The 14,263-nt window shown below is 47.7% G+C and overlaps 1 protein-coding gene across 8 annotated transcripts in view; it reads right to left on the bottom strand.

Moving 5' to 3' along the window:
• Positions 1–14,263, bottom strand: part of HIPK2 (homeodomain interacting protein kinase 2) — a 194,693-nt gene that overhangs the window by 26,767 nt on the left and 153,663 nt on the right. For 5 of the 8 annotated variants that reach the window (XM_064289662.1, XM_064289659.1, XM_064289663.1 and 2 more), the window contains 4 exons: positions 13,563–13,770; positions 11,695–11,816; positions 6,415–6,557; positions 2,912–3,091 (listed from right to left, as the gene is read on the bottom strand). In XM_064289662.1, coding sequence (XP_064145732.1) covers positions 2,912–3,091; positions 6,415–6,557; positions 11,695–11,816; positions 13,563–13,770 — 653 coding nt within the window. The remainder of the gene's footprint in view (positions 1–2,911; positions 3,092–6,414; positions 6,558–11,694; positions 11,817–13,562; positions 13,771–14,263) is intronic. The other 3 variants (XM_064289661.1, XM_064289665.1, XM_064289666.1) reach the window with 3 other exon arrangements.

The following is a 14,263-nucleotide window of genomic DNA, read 5'->3' as shown; positions in this document are numbered from 1 at the left end:
AGCATAGACAGCCACACACACCCCCAAACGTACTTACCTCTTGTTTTGGGGGGTGAGGGGAGAAGTGGTTATTTGCCACATAAAGGTCTGGTCTCCTTGCTAATTGCTGGCTGCCATTTATTAAATCAAAACACTCTTACCATTTTTGGGTCTAAAGGATCTAAATTTGGTTACCTAAGAAGTTCAGCTTTCTTCCTTCCTCATCTGGGAAAGGGACACAGTCGCTGATGTGCTGGTGTGTGTGTGTGTGTGTGTGTGTGTGATTAAAACACGAGGTTTTTCTGGACATGGACATCTGAGCCTTAGGGGGGCTCACCGGTCTGCCTGAACAGCAATGAAAAACCGGGAAAAGGCATGCCTAAGAGGCCTTGATTGTGAACGGCTGGAAATTCCTTTTTTAAACTGGTCATCATCTCTGGTAACTTTGTTGTTGCTGTTAGGTGCCGTCGAGTCGGTTCTGACTCATAGCGACCCTATGCACAACAGAACGAAACACTGCCCGGTACTGCACCATCCTTACAATCGTTGTTATGCTTGAGCCCACTGTTGCAGCCACTGTGTCAACCCACCTCGATGAGGGTCTTCCTCTTTTCCGCTGACCCTGTACTCTGCCAAGCATGATGCCCTTCTCCAGAGACTGATCCCTCCTGACAACGCGTCCAAAGTATGTAAGACGCAGTCTCGCCATCCTTGCTTCTAAGGAGCATTCTGGTTGTACTTCTTCCAAGACAGACTTGTTCGTTCTTCTGGCAGTCCGTAGTATATTCAATATTCTTCGCCAACACCACAATTCGAAGGCGTCAGTTCTTCTTCCGTCTTCCTTATTCATTGTCCAGCTTTCTCTTGTACACAATGTGATTGAAAATACCATGGCTTGGGTCAGGCGCACCTTAGTCTTCAAGGTGACATCTTTGCTCTTCAACACTTTGAAGAGGTCCTTTGCAGCAGATTTGCCCAATGCAGTGCATCGTTTGATTTCCTGACTGCTGCTTCCATGGCTGTTGATTGTGGATCCAAGTAAAATGAAATCCTTGACAACTTCCATCTTTTCTCCATTTATCATGATGTAAATTTAGGGGAAAAAAAAACACCTTCTCTCCCCATGCAACTCTTGATGACCCTGGTAGTATCTACACAGTGAGAGGCCAAAGCCAACGTACAGTGAGACTCAGACTACTATGCCCTTAGAGGTTCTAGCACCTTCTACCTATAGGGATGGCAGTAAGGTGAAAAGAATGAAAGAAAGGTGGATTTCTTTAATTTTGTATCTAACGGTGTCAGCTACGTAGCTGGTTCTTTTTTGGGGGGCTGGTAATTAAGTTTCACCGATAAGATCGGACCATCGTGTGTACTGAATATAAACCCATATACTTGCTACTGTGGAAACCCTGGTGGCGTAATGGTTAAGTGTGACGGCTGCTAATCAAAGGGTCGGCAGTTCGAATCCACGAGGCGCTCCTTGGAACCTCTGTGGGGCAGTTCTGCTCTGTCCTGTAGGGTCGCTGTGAGTCAGAATCGACTCGACAGCACTGGGTTGGGTTGGGTTGGGTACTTGCTATTGTTATATATGGTACAACTTTGAGATTATGCTTCCACGACTGCAGCCATTAGAGCATCTCCACTTGGTACTCACATGCCTGGAATGTACCGCCCACCAGGGAGAGCCTTCTGGTCTTTCACAGTGTTTGGCCTCAGGTGCTGGTCTTAAAAACAGGCTCATACACAACTCTCGCTATAATTATCTTGATCTTGAAATGTGCTGCCAGTGGGCCTTCATAAACCAGCTGGGTAGCAAGTAGAAAGCAGGACTTGATAAGCAGACTGGAAGCGTGAGGGTCCTGGCGTCTTGACTCAGCTGAGAAGACTCACAAGGATGCTCATGAGCTCAGCCTTGAGCTTGAATCAGAGTCTGTGTGACTACATCCCGCACCTTGACAGCACACGGCACCAAGATGGCGGCCTCTGTCACCACCAACCTAATGACGACATGGGCAGTCATCACAGGGAGCCAGACAGAGCACCGTGGAGGGCTCCAGTGGTCTGTGACGAACTTGCCTGAATTGTCAGAAATAGTCACAGGAGGGATCTAGAAGAAGGACTACTTAACTTGAGAGGAGTCAGCTCTTGGATTGATTTTTGAATGAGACTGACAAAATCAGGCCTGATTCCTGGTGCCTTGCTCTAGAAGGGCGGAGAATGCCAAAACGCTCCATTTCACAGGCTGGGCTTCTCTTGGCCATTAAGGTCCTCCAGTTCAGCCCTGAGGAGAGCGGTGTGGGAGAGATTCCACAGGCATACCATCTTGACCATGACTTTGTTTTTGGTTTGGAGCCCATTCCACTTTTAAAGTCAGGTTTATTGTGGTTGGCTGCTGTCAAGTTGATTCCAACTCACAGTGACCCTACAGGACGGAGTAGAACTGCCCCATAGGGTTTTCTAAGCTGTAATCTTTATGGGAGCAGATATGAGAGCAGATCTTTCTCCCATGGAGCTGCTGGGTGGGTTTCAACTTTTGGTAAAGCAGTCTTGTGCTTAACCATTGTACCACCAGGGCTCCTTAAGAGTCTGGTTTATTGAGACATAATTTGTTGTTGTTATTAGGTGCCTTCAAGTTGGTTCCGACTCATAGCGACCCTAGGTACAACAGAATGAAACACTGCCTGGTCCTGCCCCATCCTCACAATTGTTAGTATGCTCGAGTCCATCGTTGTAGCCACTGTGTATTTTGAGCACCTTTTTTTTTTTCTAACCTAGGGGGGCTCATCTTCCAGTACTGTAGCAGACAGTATTCTGTTGTGATGCATAGGGTTTTCACTGGCTAGTTTTCAGAAGCAGATTGCCAGGCCTTTTTTCTTAGTCCCCCTAAGAGTTGCTTTTCCGGTTCTCGCTGCCCAGTCATTCCCCCACCTACCTTGCCGATGACTGGTGCTGCTTACTCTTCCTGGAGGAGGTGGTGCTGGTGGGCTGCTGGCGCATCACGTGGGCTACACCCACGTTCACGGGCTGGGCGGCTGGAAGTGTCACGTGACCTGTCAGCAGTGCAGGCTGCTGCATGATGGGATTGTAATGGCTGCCATGGGCATGTGTGTTCCTAAAAGGGAGACAGGGAAAAGAGGGGCCTTATTTGTTTTAAACAAGTTTAGCTCCTTTATAAGATAAACCTTCCCCCTCAATTAAAAGCTGACTGAAAACCTACAATGTTGGCAGTTGGCTATCTCTCTGCCCTCCAGGTGGCAGAGGTAATAAGGGATGAACCTGGCCAGGTGGGTCAGTCAGGTGAGTCTCCCAGATGTATTGGAGGTAAGTGCTGTTCTGAAGGCGGGGGTGGAGGGGGGGTAAAACTGGCTGACACTTGAGGAGAACTCTTCAATAGGCAGGGCCTGTCAGTCAGTGAGCAAGGTACGCATGGGCTTGCTTACTAACCTGTACTGCGCAATTTCACATGGGTTTCCTGTGAAAAACAGGTGAAATTGTGCACCACAGATTAGTAAGTAAGCCTGTGTGTACCTTGCTTATTGTGTAATCCATCCCCGAGTGGGAAGAAGGCCAAAGGGGGCAGGCTCAGAGTTCTTAAGTTCTGAGGGGAGGTGATAACTATTCTCTACAATTTCTAAAGTCCCCAAGCAAGTGACTATGCTGAACAATGACAGGTGTTTTATTTTAGAGTTTACAAGGTGCCTTCAACGGGTTATTTCATTCCACTCTGTGAGGTAGGCAGGGGATCTTAGCAGTACCATTTTATAAATGAGGAAATTGTAGTTGGTGTGGAAAAACAAATTCTGGAGCCCTAGAGCCTCCATTTTTGGGGTTTGGAAGTGTTAACTTTCCTCTGGATTCCCTCAGCAGCCAGTAATAAGCTCAGGCCTGCAACAGAGCAGCTGATCAATTAATTACACTCTCGCTGAATGAACAATTAACTGAAGGTTGACTAAGCATGTATGGCGTTTAGTATTAAGTCAAAACTAGTAACAGTCAGATACATGTTGATATAAATGCTGGCAGCCCTCATCCTAAAAATGGGTTATGTTTCAAAAGTTTTCATTACCTGGGTTGTCTAGAGCTTAGAAGCTTGTTTGCCTACCTACAGAAATATTATTAAACGTGGTGATTAATTTACCAACTTAAAAGCCCATTTTACACATAGTGAAATTAAAAGCTAGTGGAGGCTTCGTTTGAATTTTGAAAAATTAGAAAATCCTGTCTTCGCAAATTGGAAAAATCGGAGAGAAAGAACTCGATGGGCACTATGGTGGAGATTTGGATGGAGTCTCTGGGACACGTGGGTGGACTCTAGAACCTTCCGGGATGCTGGTGTCTTTATTTCGCCCTTGCTGTTTCTTCTACAGACAGAGGGCGCTCTTGTTCCTCTGCTACAGGTCTGGCTCTGGTTCTACTCTTGTTATCAGCCATGACTATGGCTGTCCTTTGGGCCACATGTGAAATGGACAGAGACTGCGAATAAAATGTGTTGGCTTTTGATGTTTCCTGTGGTAGCTAGGCAAGAGATGTAAAGACATGAAGTGGAGGGAGGGGGTTAGAAATACATAGGAGCAATGAGTGCTCCTGAAATTACATGAGCTGCTGGAAGACAAGAAGCAAGGAGGAGGGTGTGGAGCTCCAGGAGCAAAGGGTGGCAACACAGCACGGTCAGAGGGCTTTCCACCCAGCTGCTGCTTCTCTGGAGCCCAGCGAAGCCCGCATGACATGAAAGGGGCCAGAAAAGACACTGGGGTGGTCCCTGTCAAATATGGTGAGTGCTTTGTATTTTATCTCAACTTCAGCCCCCCAACAATCTTCTGAGGTGGGCACCATGCCTGGGATGTGCAGAGCCAGAGGTGGACCCCATGTGACCTGGTTCGAAGGTGCCCCCAACACCTGGGGGTAGGCGTAGGGGTACTGTTATCAGGAAGTGAGGAGGGCTGGGGGAGAGCACCTGTAGGCTGCTTTCCTTTCTACTCTTACTGTTAGTGGCTGTGGAGTCAGCCCGACTCAGGCGACCCCACACGCAAGGGAATAAAACACTGCCTGGCCCTGCGCCTTCACCATGATCGGCTGTGGATCAGGCTGTTGAGCTCCACAGGGTTCTCCTTGGTTGATTTTCAGAAGCAGATCGCCAGGCCTTTCTTCCTAGTCTGTCTTAGTCTGGAAGCTCTGCTGAAACCTGTTCAGCATCACAGCAACACGCCTCCACTGACACATGGGTAGTGGCATGATGCGAACTGGCGGGGAATCGAACCCAGGTCTCCCGCATGGAAGGCAGGAATTCTACCACTGAGCCACCACTGCTCCTTTCTTTTTACTAGTCAGAATAAAGCCTGGGGAATGGAGAAGGTGGTCGAGGCTTCCACCTGCTCTCTTTCACCTTGTCCCGTGAGTTCTTTATTCACAGAAGCTGTGGGGTGCCTGGGGTGGCAGGAGACTCAGAGGGTGGTGTGGACTGACCTGCCAGATGTCCGGGTTGAGGCACAGCTCTGCAAGGCCATGGGGAGTTGGGGACCCCCTGGAGGGTGCCATTTGGCTCTGCATTGGTGAAGGGGGCATGGTGGTGGGCTGGGGAGGGTGGCAGGTACACGGCACAGGGAAAGGTGGCCATAAAAACAATAGAGCAGCTTGTCTGGGAGGAAGCTGGTGGATGGGCAGGCGGGGTTCTGGAAGCTGCGGCGGTCAGCTGGGTGTCGGGGACCTGGGGAGTTACCTCTCATCTCCAAGGCAAGACTGTTCACTGGAGGGGCGCACTCAACAAGCATGCTTTCCACTCCAAACAAATTCTCTCTGTAAATCCCTCCCCAAGGCCAGACCCCACCACAGTGCGTCCCGTCTCAAGGTGCCTCCAGAATGCTTCCTGTTTGGCTGAGTCCCCGGGGACTCTCGTCTGCATCCTTCCACTGGTGACAAGTCTTTGTTTGCTGAGAGTGGAATTTAACTCTGAGAAACAACCAGATTTCGTGGAGCTACTCCAGGGACTTGTACAGGGGCTCAAACGACGCAGCTGAATTTTGGGTCCAAAATGGCATTTGGCCACAGAGTCATGAGGCTGAGTTCCTTGTGTCCTGGTGCATTTATTTAAAAATAACCTCTCATTACCCCATAGTCATCTGCTACATTATATTCTTTTTTTTTAAGTCTGAAACTTTTTAAAATTGTGCTGAATATATGTGTAAGAAAACATTTGCTGTTTCAGCTTTGCATGTACAACTCAGTGACATCGATCATGTCCATCTTGTCTGACCATCGCCATTATTCATTTCCAGATTCTTTTATCACCCGTATCACCCTTAACATAATATATATATTTTTTAATTTGGAAAGCTCTCTGCAAACCAGGTAACTCAGGTCCAGGCCAGCTCAGGTATCCTCGGAATCTGGGGTGCACATGCCTGCCCACCCACTTGCCCCGGAAGGGTGTCTGCTTACCTCCAGTCGGCCAACTGCTGGGTGCCTGCCATGGTCTCGGGAATCACGGTCGCGTGCTGCACGGACGTGTGGGTGGCCACGCCCGTGAGCTGCTGCCACGCGGGGGGGAGCAGGATCTGCTGGGTCCCACTGGGCCAGGCCTGCTGTAGGACAGAGGACACAGCCTGCTGTCACGAAGATAACTAACCAGCACGAGGCAAGTGCTTATCATGTGCCTCCAGAAGGAACCAATGTTGCCGACCCCTGGATTTCAGACTCCCAGGCTCCAGAACTGGGAGAGAATCAACGTCTGTTGTGTTAAGCCACCTGGTTTGTGGTGCTTTGTCACACAGGCTTAGGGAACCGATGCACTACCATCCTTCCATCTTTGTCTACTGCGGGGGCAATTGATTACTAATTGATTACTTTTGTGTGGCCTTTCTAGCCATGGTCTTTTAACTCCCACCCAGGTGATTGGGTGGGATTGTGTGATAGGATGATCCAAGGGGATTGGTCAGTTTTACCTTACAAGAGAGCCAACTCCAGAGCAGAGAAGAGAAGCCCACCACCACCACCAAGGAAGGAGAGACCAGCAGGAGGCGGCATGGTGGACTTCCCAGCTCACGGAGCGAGAAAACTGAGTGCCTTTGGGCAGAGATAGAGGGCCAGAGAGGCCTGCCTGTGAGTACGGCTGGGGAGGGGCTCTCCTGAAGGACAAACTGTATCCTGAGTGTTCCTGAGCCTGTATAGTAACTGTTACTTCCTTAATAAACCATATAATCTTGAGTATGGTCTGTGAGTTGTGTATGGCCACTGCAATGAATTATCGAACCCAGGAGAGAAGTAGAGAGCGCTGTGTGAGGGATGGCTGGTGTCAGAATTAGTAAAGATGGTGGAGAGGGGAGGCTTGTCTGCCCTCTGCCTCACAGGAATCAGTCTTGGGCTGTTGATCTTGGTTCTTGTTCCCCCTGGTGGGGCTGCAGGAGGTCAGACACCTCCCCCATGCTGTTTTTACACCTACTCACTGATGGTTCCTGTTGGTGGCCACGTTGTCAGCTCTCGCCTGGGGCTGGGGAAGACAGAGGTCTCAGCCCCTTTTAGGTGACACCAAAACTGTCCAACTTATATTTGTAAGCCAACCCATCCGCATCACTCCCAGGTCATAGAAACAAGAGACGTGATTACAGCTCCCTCTCTAGGCACAGGCCCTCCGGCTGCACCAGAGACACAGCCTGCTGCTGGGAGGGGCAGCGGGAAGGCAAAGAAGATGAACATGAGGAGTGGATTCAAGACTTTATCAAGTGTTCACAAACAAAATCCTTGAAAAGATTTTTTAAGTATTTGGATAAAAAGCAGGATGGATATATTTAAAGCAGATAATAGTAGATGGAACAGCCCTACCTGATACCTAGAAGTTTACGCCTTCATTTGAAGGGATCTGCTTAAATGCTCAATTACTGCGTTTTTTAAATAGCCATCATACTAGTCCTATTAGTTAACTTATTTTTGTCCATTGAAAGGACCATTTAAGCTATCTAGGGGAGAGCCCCATCTTAACCAGCTAACACACCGGCACAGATTCAGTGACAAGCGGAGAGAAAAAAACGTGACCAATAAACAGTAAGACCCAGCACGACCCTGGGTAGGCAGGGCGCTCTTCACTTCATGTATCTCGGCTGTCTGTGCGCGTCAGGACACGTAGGTCTACCCTGTCCTTTTCACTGGCTACACCGCGTTCCACTTTATGCATACATCGGTTTATTTCACGAGTCCCCTACTGATGAGCATTCAAATGGCTGCTGGTAGGTCCCCATTAGGAAAACTGCAGCAATTAAAATCCTCATACGTGTATCTTGTTGTTGCCTTTCTCAGTTACAGCTTTAGGTTGAATCCGCTTGGAGATTTATAACACTATAGGGACTCTTTTCCGGTACGCACAAGGCAGAGCTCTCCCTGCTATGTAAGACCAAGAGAAATGGATCCAGAAATGCTGAGCCTACTGGTTTCCACCTAGCTGAGCAGGGAAGAATGTCCGTTTAGCCAATAAACCAGTTGCCCATTCGGACTCATGGTGCCCCCATGCATTTCAGCGTGGCACGGTGCCCCACAGGGCTTTTAATGGCTGAGTTTTGGGAAATCAATCACCAGGCCTTGCTTCCAAAGCACCTCTCGGTAGACTCGAACCTCCAAACTTTCAGTTAGCAGCTGAGCACTTAATTGTCTGCACCACCCAGGGACTCCATTTTAGTTAATAACTCCCCCCCAAAAAAACCCAAACCCCTGTTGCTGTGGAGTCAATTCTGACTCATAGCAACCCTATGGGACAGAGGAGAACGGCCACATAGGGTTTTCAAGGCTGTGAACTTTACGGAAGCAGACTGCCACATCTTTCTCCCATGGAGCTGCTCGTGAGTTCGAACCACTGAACTTCTGGTTAGCAGCTGAGTGCTTAACCACTGCACCACAAGGGCGCTGTTAGCTAATAAGAGATGCTAACTATTATTTCTTTCAGCTAGTTCTTTGCCTGCTAGTGTTAAATGTGCAAACACAAAAAAGGGTCCATAATTATCCTCTAGAGAGTCTGTGTGAATTCTAAAGACTTTGGCCAGGATTTTTGCCCCTCAGATAAAATATGGACTAACAAGCTTCTTTACCCTGGGAGTGAGCTGTTGTCCTTTCTCTTGGTTGGTCTCGGCATTTTCTCAACTCCCCGCTACCAGGCTGTGCAAACACAAGGAAGCTATGAGGATCCAGTGAGAGAGGAAGGCATAGAAAACCTGCTTCCAATACAGACGGTTCTCTTTATAAACTTTCAAGAGGACAAACATTGTGCCTGCCAATAGAGGGTGTGAGGGGTCACTTGCACACTGTCCTGTTTGGACTTAAGAACAAAGGGACAAAGATTGGTGGCTACTAATCTTAAGCAAGCTGACCCAGAGGACAGAGGACGAGGTGATGCTATCTAACAGAATGCCTGAGACTGGTGTTGCCTTGGTACCTGCCTTAGTCTCCTGGGGCCGCCACAGCAGAAACACCACACGTGGGTGGCCTTGAAGAACAGAAATTTATTTTCTCACAGGTGTCGGCTGTGTCTATTCCTTCTGTAAGCCCCTCTCTTAGTTTCTGGTATCCGCCAGTGATCCTTGACATCTGTGCCTTGGCACCCGCCCCTGCTGCATGTCTCTGTCTGTTCTGGTCTTTTTATAACTCAGAAGTGAATAGATTTAGGATCCAACCTACCCTGGTATGACCTCCTGAACATAATAACAAAAGAAAAATCCTATTTCCAAACAGGATCACACCCACAGGTACCAGGGCCAGGAATTCAACACATATTCTTGGGGACACAATTCAATCCATAAGAATACCAAAATCAGATAAGGACTCTACAGGAAAAGACTATCAAAAGCCATTTCTCACTTCTATACACAGATGCAAAAATACTAGCTGCAGTATTTACAAACTGAGTCTAGTACTAAAAAACATCTACACACATCAAACCCAATATGACCAAATAAGGTTTATCTCAGAAACGCAAGCACAATTTGACACTAGGTAATCTATCAATGTAACTGGCCACATTAACAGATGAAGAGACAAAAACACAGGAGTATTCTCCAACAGATGCAGAAAAACATTTGATAAAATTCAATATTCATACAGTAAACTCAGCAGACTTGGTAAAGCGTCTCTATGAATGCTACAGTAAACACAGGACCGAAAAGAAGAGTCAACGGCTAGAAGCATTTCCTTTAAAGTCTAGGTAAAAGCTAAAACCACCCCCCCCGCCCCCCAAAAAAAACCATTGCCGTTGAGTCAATTCCACCTCATAGTTCTGCTCTGTCCTATAGGACAGAGCAGAACTGCCCCATAGGGTTTCCAAGGAGCGCCTGGTGGATTTGAGCTGCCAACTTTTGGTTAGCAGTCGTAGCACTTAACCACTATGCCATCGAGAATAAACAAGGAAATTTTGAAGAACGATATGAACACAGAGCTTTCCCTACCAGATACCAAGTCGTACCTTAAACTTGTACTAATGAAGACAACGGGCCATTAGAGAAGCCAATGGAAAAGAAGCGAACCCAAAACAGACCTACGCAATTGGACTTTATGAAAAACAAACAAAAAACCAAAAAACAAACAAAAAAACCCCATGAACTTCTATTCAACAAGAGTGTCTATAAATAAAGTGTCTTTGGGAACACCTTGGCAAAAGCCTTTGGGAACCTACTTTATTTAAAAATAAAGGTGGTTCTAAACTAACGACATTTAGACCAACCATCTTTGACCCTCACAATAGCAACGATCACACAAAGGCAGAATCCAAAAAACCAAACCTGTTGCCATCAAGTCGATTCCAACCCATAGCGACCCTACAGGACAAAGCAGAGCTGCCCCACAGAGTTTCCAAGGAGCACCTGGTAGGTTTGAACTGCTCACCTTTTGGTTAGCAGATGTAGCTCTTAACCACCACGCCACCAGAGTTTCCAAACGCAGGATATCAGGTGGTGAAAACATAGGGGCTGGAGTCAGACTTCTTGAGTTTGTGGCCTGGTTCTGTCTGTAATAGTTGTGTGACTTTGCGCAAGCCATTGTACCTCGGTTTCCCCTTGGTCAAATGCAGACAAATACCTTGCCGGGTGGTTGTGGGGATTCAGTCAACTAACAACCATAAAGTGTGCCACATACGGGATGATGTATTTGTTATTAGAATTCAAGTGTCATGCACGATTTATTATTATTATTGTGACTGTGATCTTAACATTTACAGACACGTTACAAGTGCCACCCTACTTTCACCTCTGTCATCTCAATCTACCGTCAGCACCTACGTGGATAGGAAGGAAGGTCCCAGCTTCGGCCTTGGTGAGCCTGTCTCTTCAGCTGAAAAATTAGGAGATAATTGCTAAGGCTCCTTTTGGCTATAAAAAAATCTTTTCTGCTTTACAAAAAAAGAATTTGAAGCAAAGACACGTTAACTGACTTGCCTTAGGTGGCAGAAAGTTACTAGTGGATTTAGGATTAAAACCTAGGTCTCCCAGATGAATGTGCATTATAAAGACACCACGATAGTAACAATTTCCCCTGACTCTCCTTGTGTCTAAACTTCTTAGAATAGTAAGCTGGGTACTTCGGAAGGTAATTCACCTGGGGACCATTTAGAACATTACTGACACATTCCAATGACTCAAAGCACCTAATTCATTACCAGGGAGGAAGCTAGAGGAGAAACGTCCCTTTTGTGAAGAGCATTAACATGGGTAACGGTGATACCAGTAATAATAAAGGGGGAAGAATTACCTGGGCAAGCAGACCCGGCTGGATCTGAAGAGGCTGAGCTCCTGGGGCTTGCGTGACGATGGGCACAGCGTTCTCCATTCGCACTGAGTAGCCGGCATGCTTTGAGGGAGAGGCCTGCAACCCTACGAGCAGTGGGCAAGGACGAGAGGGTGCAGGTAAGTGATCGGATACAGCTGGACCAAGAAAACCTTCCAGTAGGCTGTGCCATCTCTCAACGCCCCCTTGGTGTCAGTCCCTCCACTCGACCAGTAGGTACTTCCAGGTCCTTTGGAAGTTTCCCCTTAGTTTCAAACATAAATTAAAAATAATACTAGTAACTAACCTTGAGATGAATGTTTTTAAGGGTTAGAAGGTCAAATTAGGGCATCTGAAAAGGCAGCAGTGGGGGCAACTTACGATGACAAGTTACAAGGGGAAAACAACATCTATTCTTGTATATGTCAACATTGAGGTCAGGGGCGAGGGGGCAGAGAATGGATGAAACTATCTGGACTTGTCTTGACTTTGAAACTGAGCAACCACAGACATGAGTGCACCATGGGGTTTGCAAACATACACTCGTGATGACTAACTTTATGTGTCAACTTGGCTATGGTGCCCAGTTGTTTAGCCAAAACACCAGTCTAGTTGCTGCTATGGAGTAGTTACATGTGATTAAATCAGTTGACCTTGGGTAGAGCAGATGACCTTCCATAATGTGGGCGGGCCTCCATTAATCAGCTGAAGGCCTTCAGAGCAAAACAGGAGTTTCCCTAGGGAGTGCTCTGCCTCGAGATGATAAGTGGACATTTTGGGCGCACTCTCATCTCACTCTTCCTGTCTTCCTACAGATTTTGGACTTGCCAGGCCTCCAGAACATTCTGGAGACTTCTAGGTAAATTATAACTGAGCACACGGGTGTTTGGAGTCTACAGGAGAGGAGTGCTGGGCAGGTGGCCAAGAGTCATTAGGGGTATGGGCTCTGCAAGGTTATTTTTGTGACAGGTTTATATTCTTCAAGGGAGTAGGGCTACGTTAGCTGTCAGAGATTGACCCTTTTCACAGATAATCCACACTGAGAAAGCCTCCACGTGAAGACACTCAGGAGCTGACATCAGCATAAAATGGGAGAAAAACAATGGGCAAAGGCTGAAGCCAGGGTATCACGCCCAGGGGCAATCTCAAAGTTTGGGGGGTGTGATTCACCTGGCCTCATCTGGCACCCCCTTGAACTTGCCCGCTCTAACGCGCCCTCACTATGCCTCTGTGTTATGGATTGAACTGGGTCCCCCCAACATATGCTTTTTTTGGTAAATTCTAATCTCTGTCTCTGTGGTTATAACCCATTTGGGAATGGGTTGTCTCCGTTATGCTAATGAGACATAATTAGTGTCGGCTGTATCCTGAGTCAGTTTCTTTAGAGATATAAAAGAGATTAAGCTAGAAGCAGAGACGGGGGAGGGGAGATGCCAAACCATGTGAAGATCACCCAGAAGCAGAAGCTCAGAAGAGACAAGGACCTTCCTTCAGAGCCGACACCCTGAATTTGGACTTCTACCCTCCCACACTGCAAGAAAATTAATTTCTGCTTGTTAAAGCCACCCGCTTATGGTATTTCTGTTACAGCAGCACTAGATAACTAAGACAGCCCATTTACAGATTGTCCACCAGCGACAAAATCCCTGGCCAGTGGTCAGGATAACAAGCATCCACTCGGGGCTGAAGCACGAGTGCCATTGTTTCTGGGCTGGCCGGAGCCCTCAGGTTCTGTGACACCAACGCTCTCACCGGAGGAAAGAGCCAGGCTTCTCCACAGGGAAGTCAGGGCGGCCGAACGCTGTGGGGCTGGGGCCCTAGAGGTTGTCCTAGCTGCGCCTGCTCATCATTACCTTGGAAGCCGGGGGGACACACGATGAGAGCTTGCTGGAAGGGGTCAGGCCGGGCACAAATCTGGGCTGTTCCAGTCTGCAAGGGCATGGTACGCTGGGCCACTGCAGCCATGGACGCCGCGGAGGGCTGGTAGAGTGCAGATTGGTAGTTTAGTATGGAGACTTCGGGATTGGCTAAGGAAAGAGTGGCACTGGTGGAGGTGGGAGCCTGAAGGAATGACGGGAATTAAACAAAAATAAACACAAAAAAAAAAAAAAATGAGGGAGGTGGTGTGTTGGGAGACACGAGTCTAAATCAAATAAACGAACTCAAAGAGGAACAAACAAACAAATCGACAAACAAAAACCAAGAGCCAAGAAGTAAAAAGAGAGGGGAATGGAAATACAATACAAAAGGCTCAGGAAAAAACAGGCGCCTGCAGCCCCACAGACACGGAATCAACCCTGGGGCTGGGGCGTCCGGTGGTCTGGTCAAACACTGGTCTCGTGTCGCTGTGAAGATATCTATACGTGACTAACGTGTACAACCTGTTGACTTTAAGTAAAGCAGATGACCCTCTATGATGTGGGTGAGCCTCATCCAATTAGTTGAGGGCCTCAAGAGCAAAAACCAACATTTCCAGGAGAAGAAATTCGGCTTCAAGACTGTGACACAGAAACCCTGGCTGAGTTTCCAGCCTGCCGTCCACCCTGTGGATTTT

Source organism: Loxodonta africana, chromosome 8 (genome assembly GCF_030014295.1).
Source record: "Loxodonta africana isolate mLoxAfr1 chromosome 8, mLoxAfr1.hap2, whole genome shotgun sequence".
Lineage (NCBI taxonomy): Eukaryota > Metazoa > Chordata > Mammalia > Proboscidea > Elephantidae > Loxodonta > Loxodonta africana.
The sequence above is the reverse complement of the archived record's forward strand: the minus strand, read 5'-3'. Positions and strand labels throughout refer to the sequence as shown.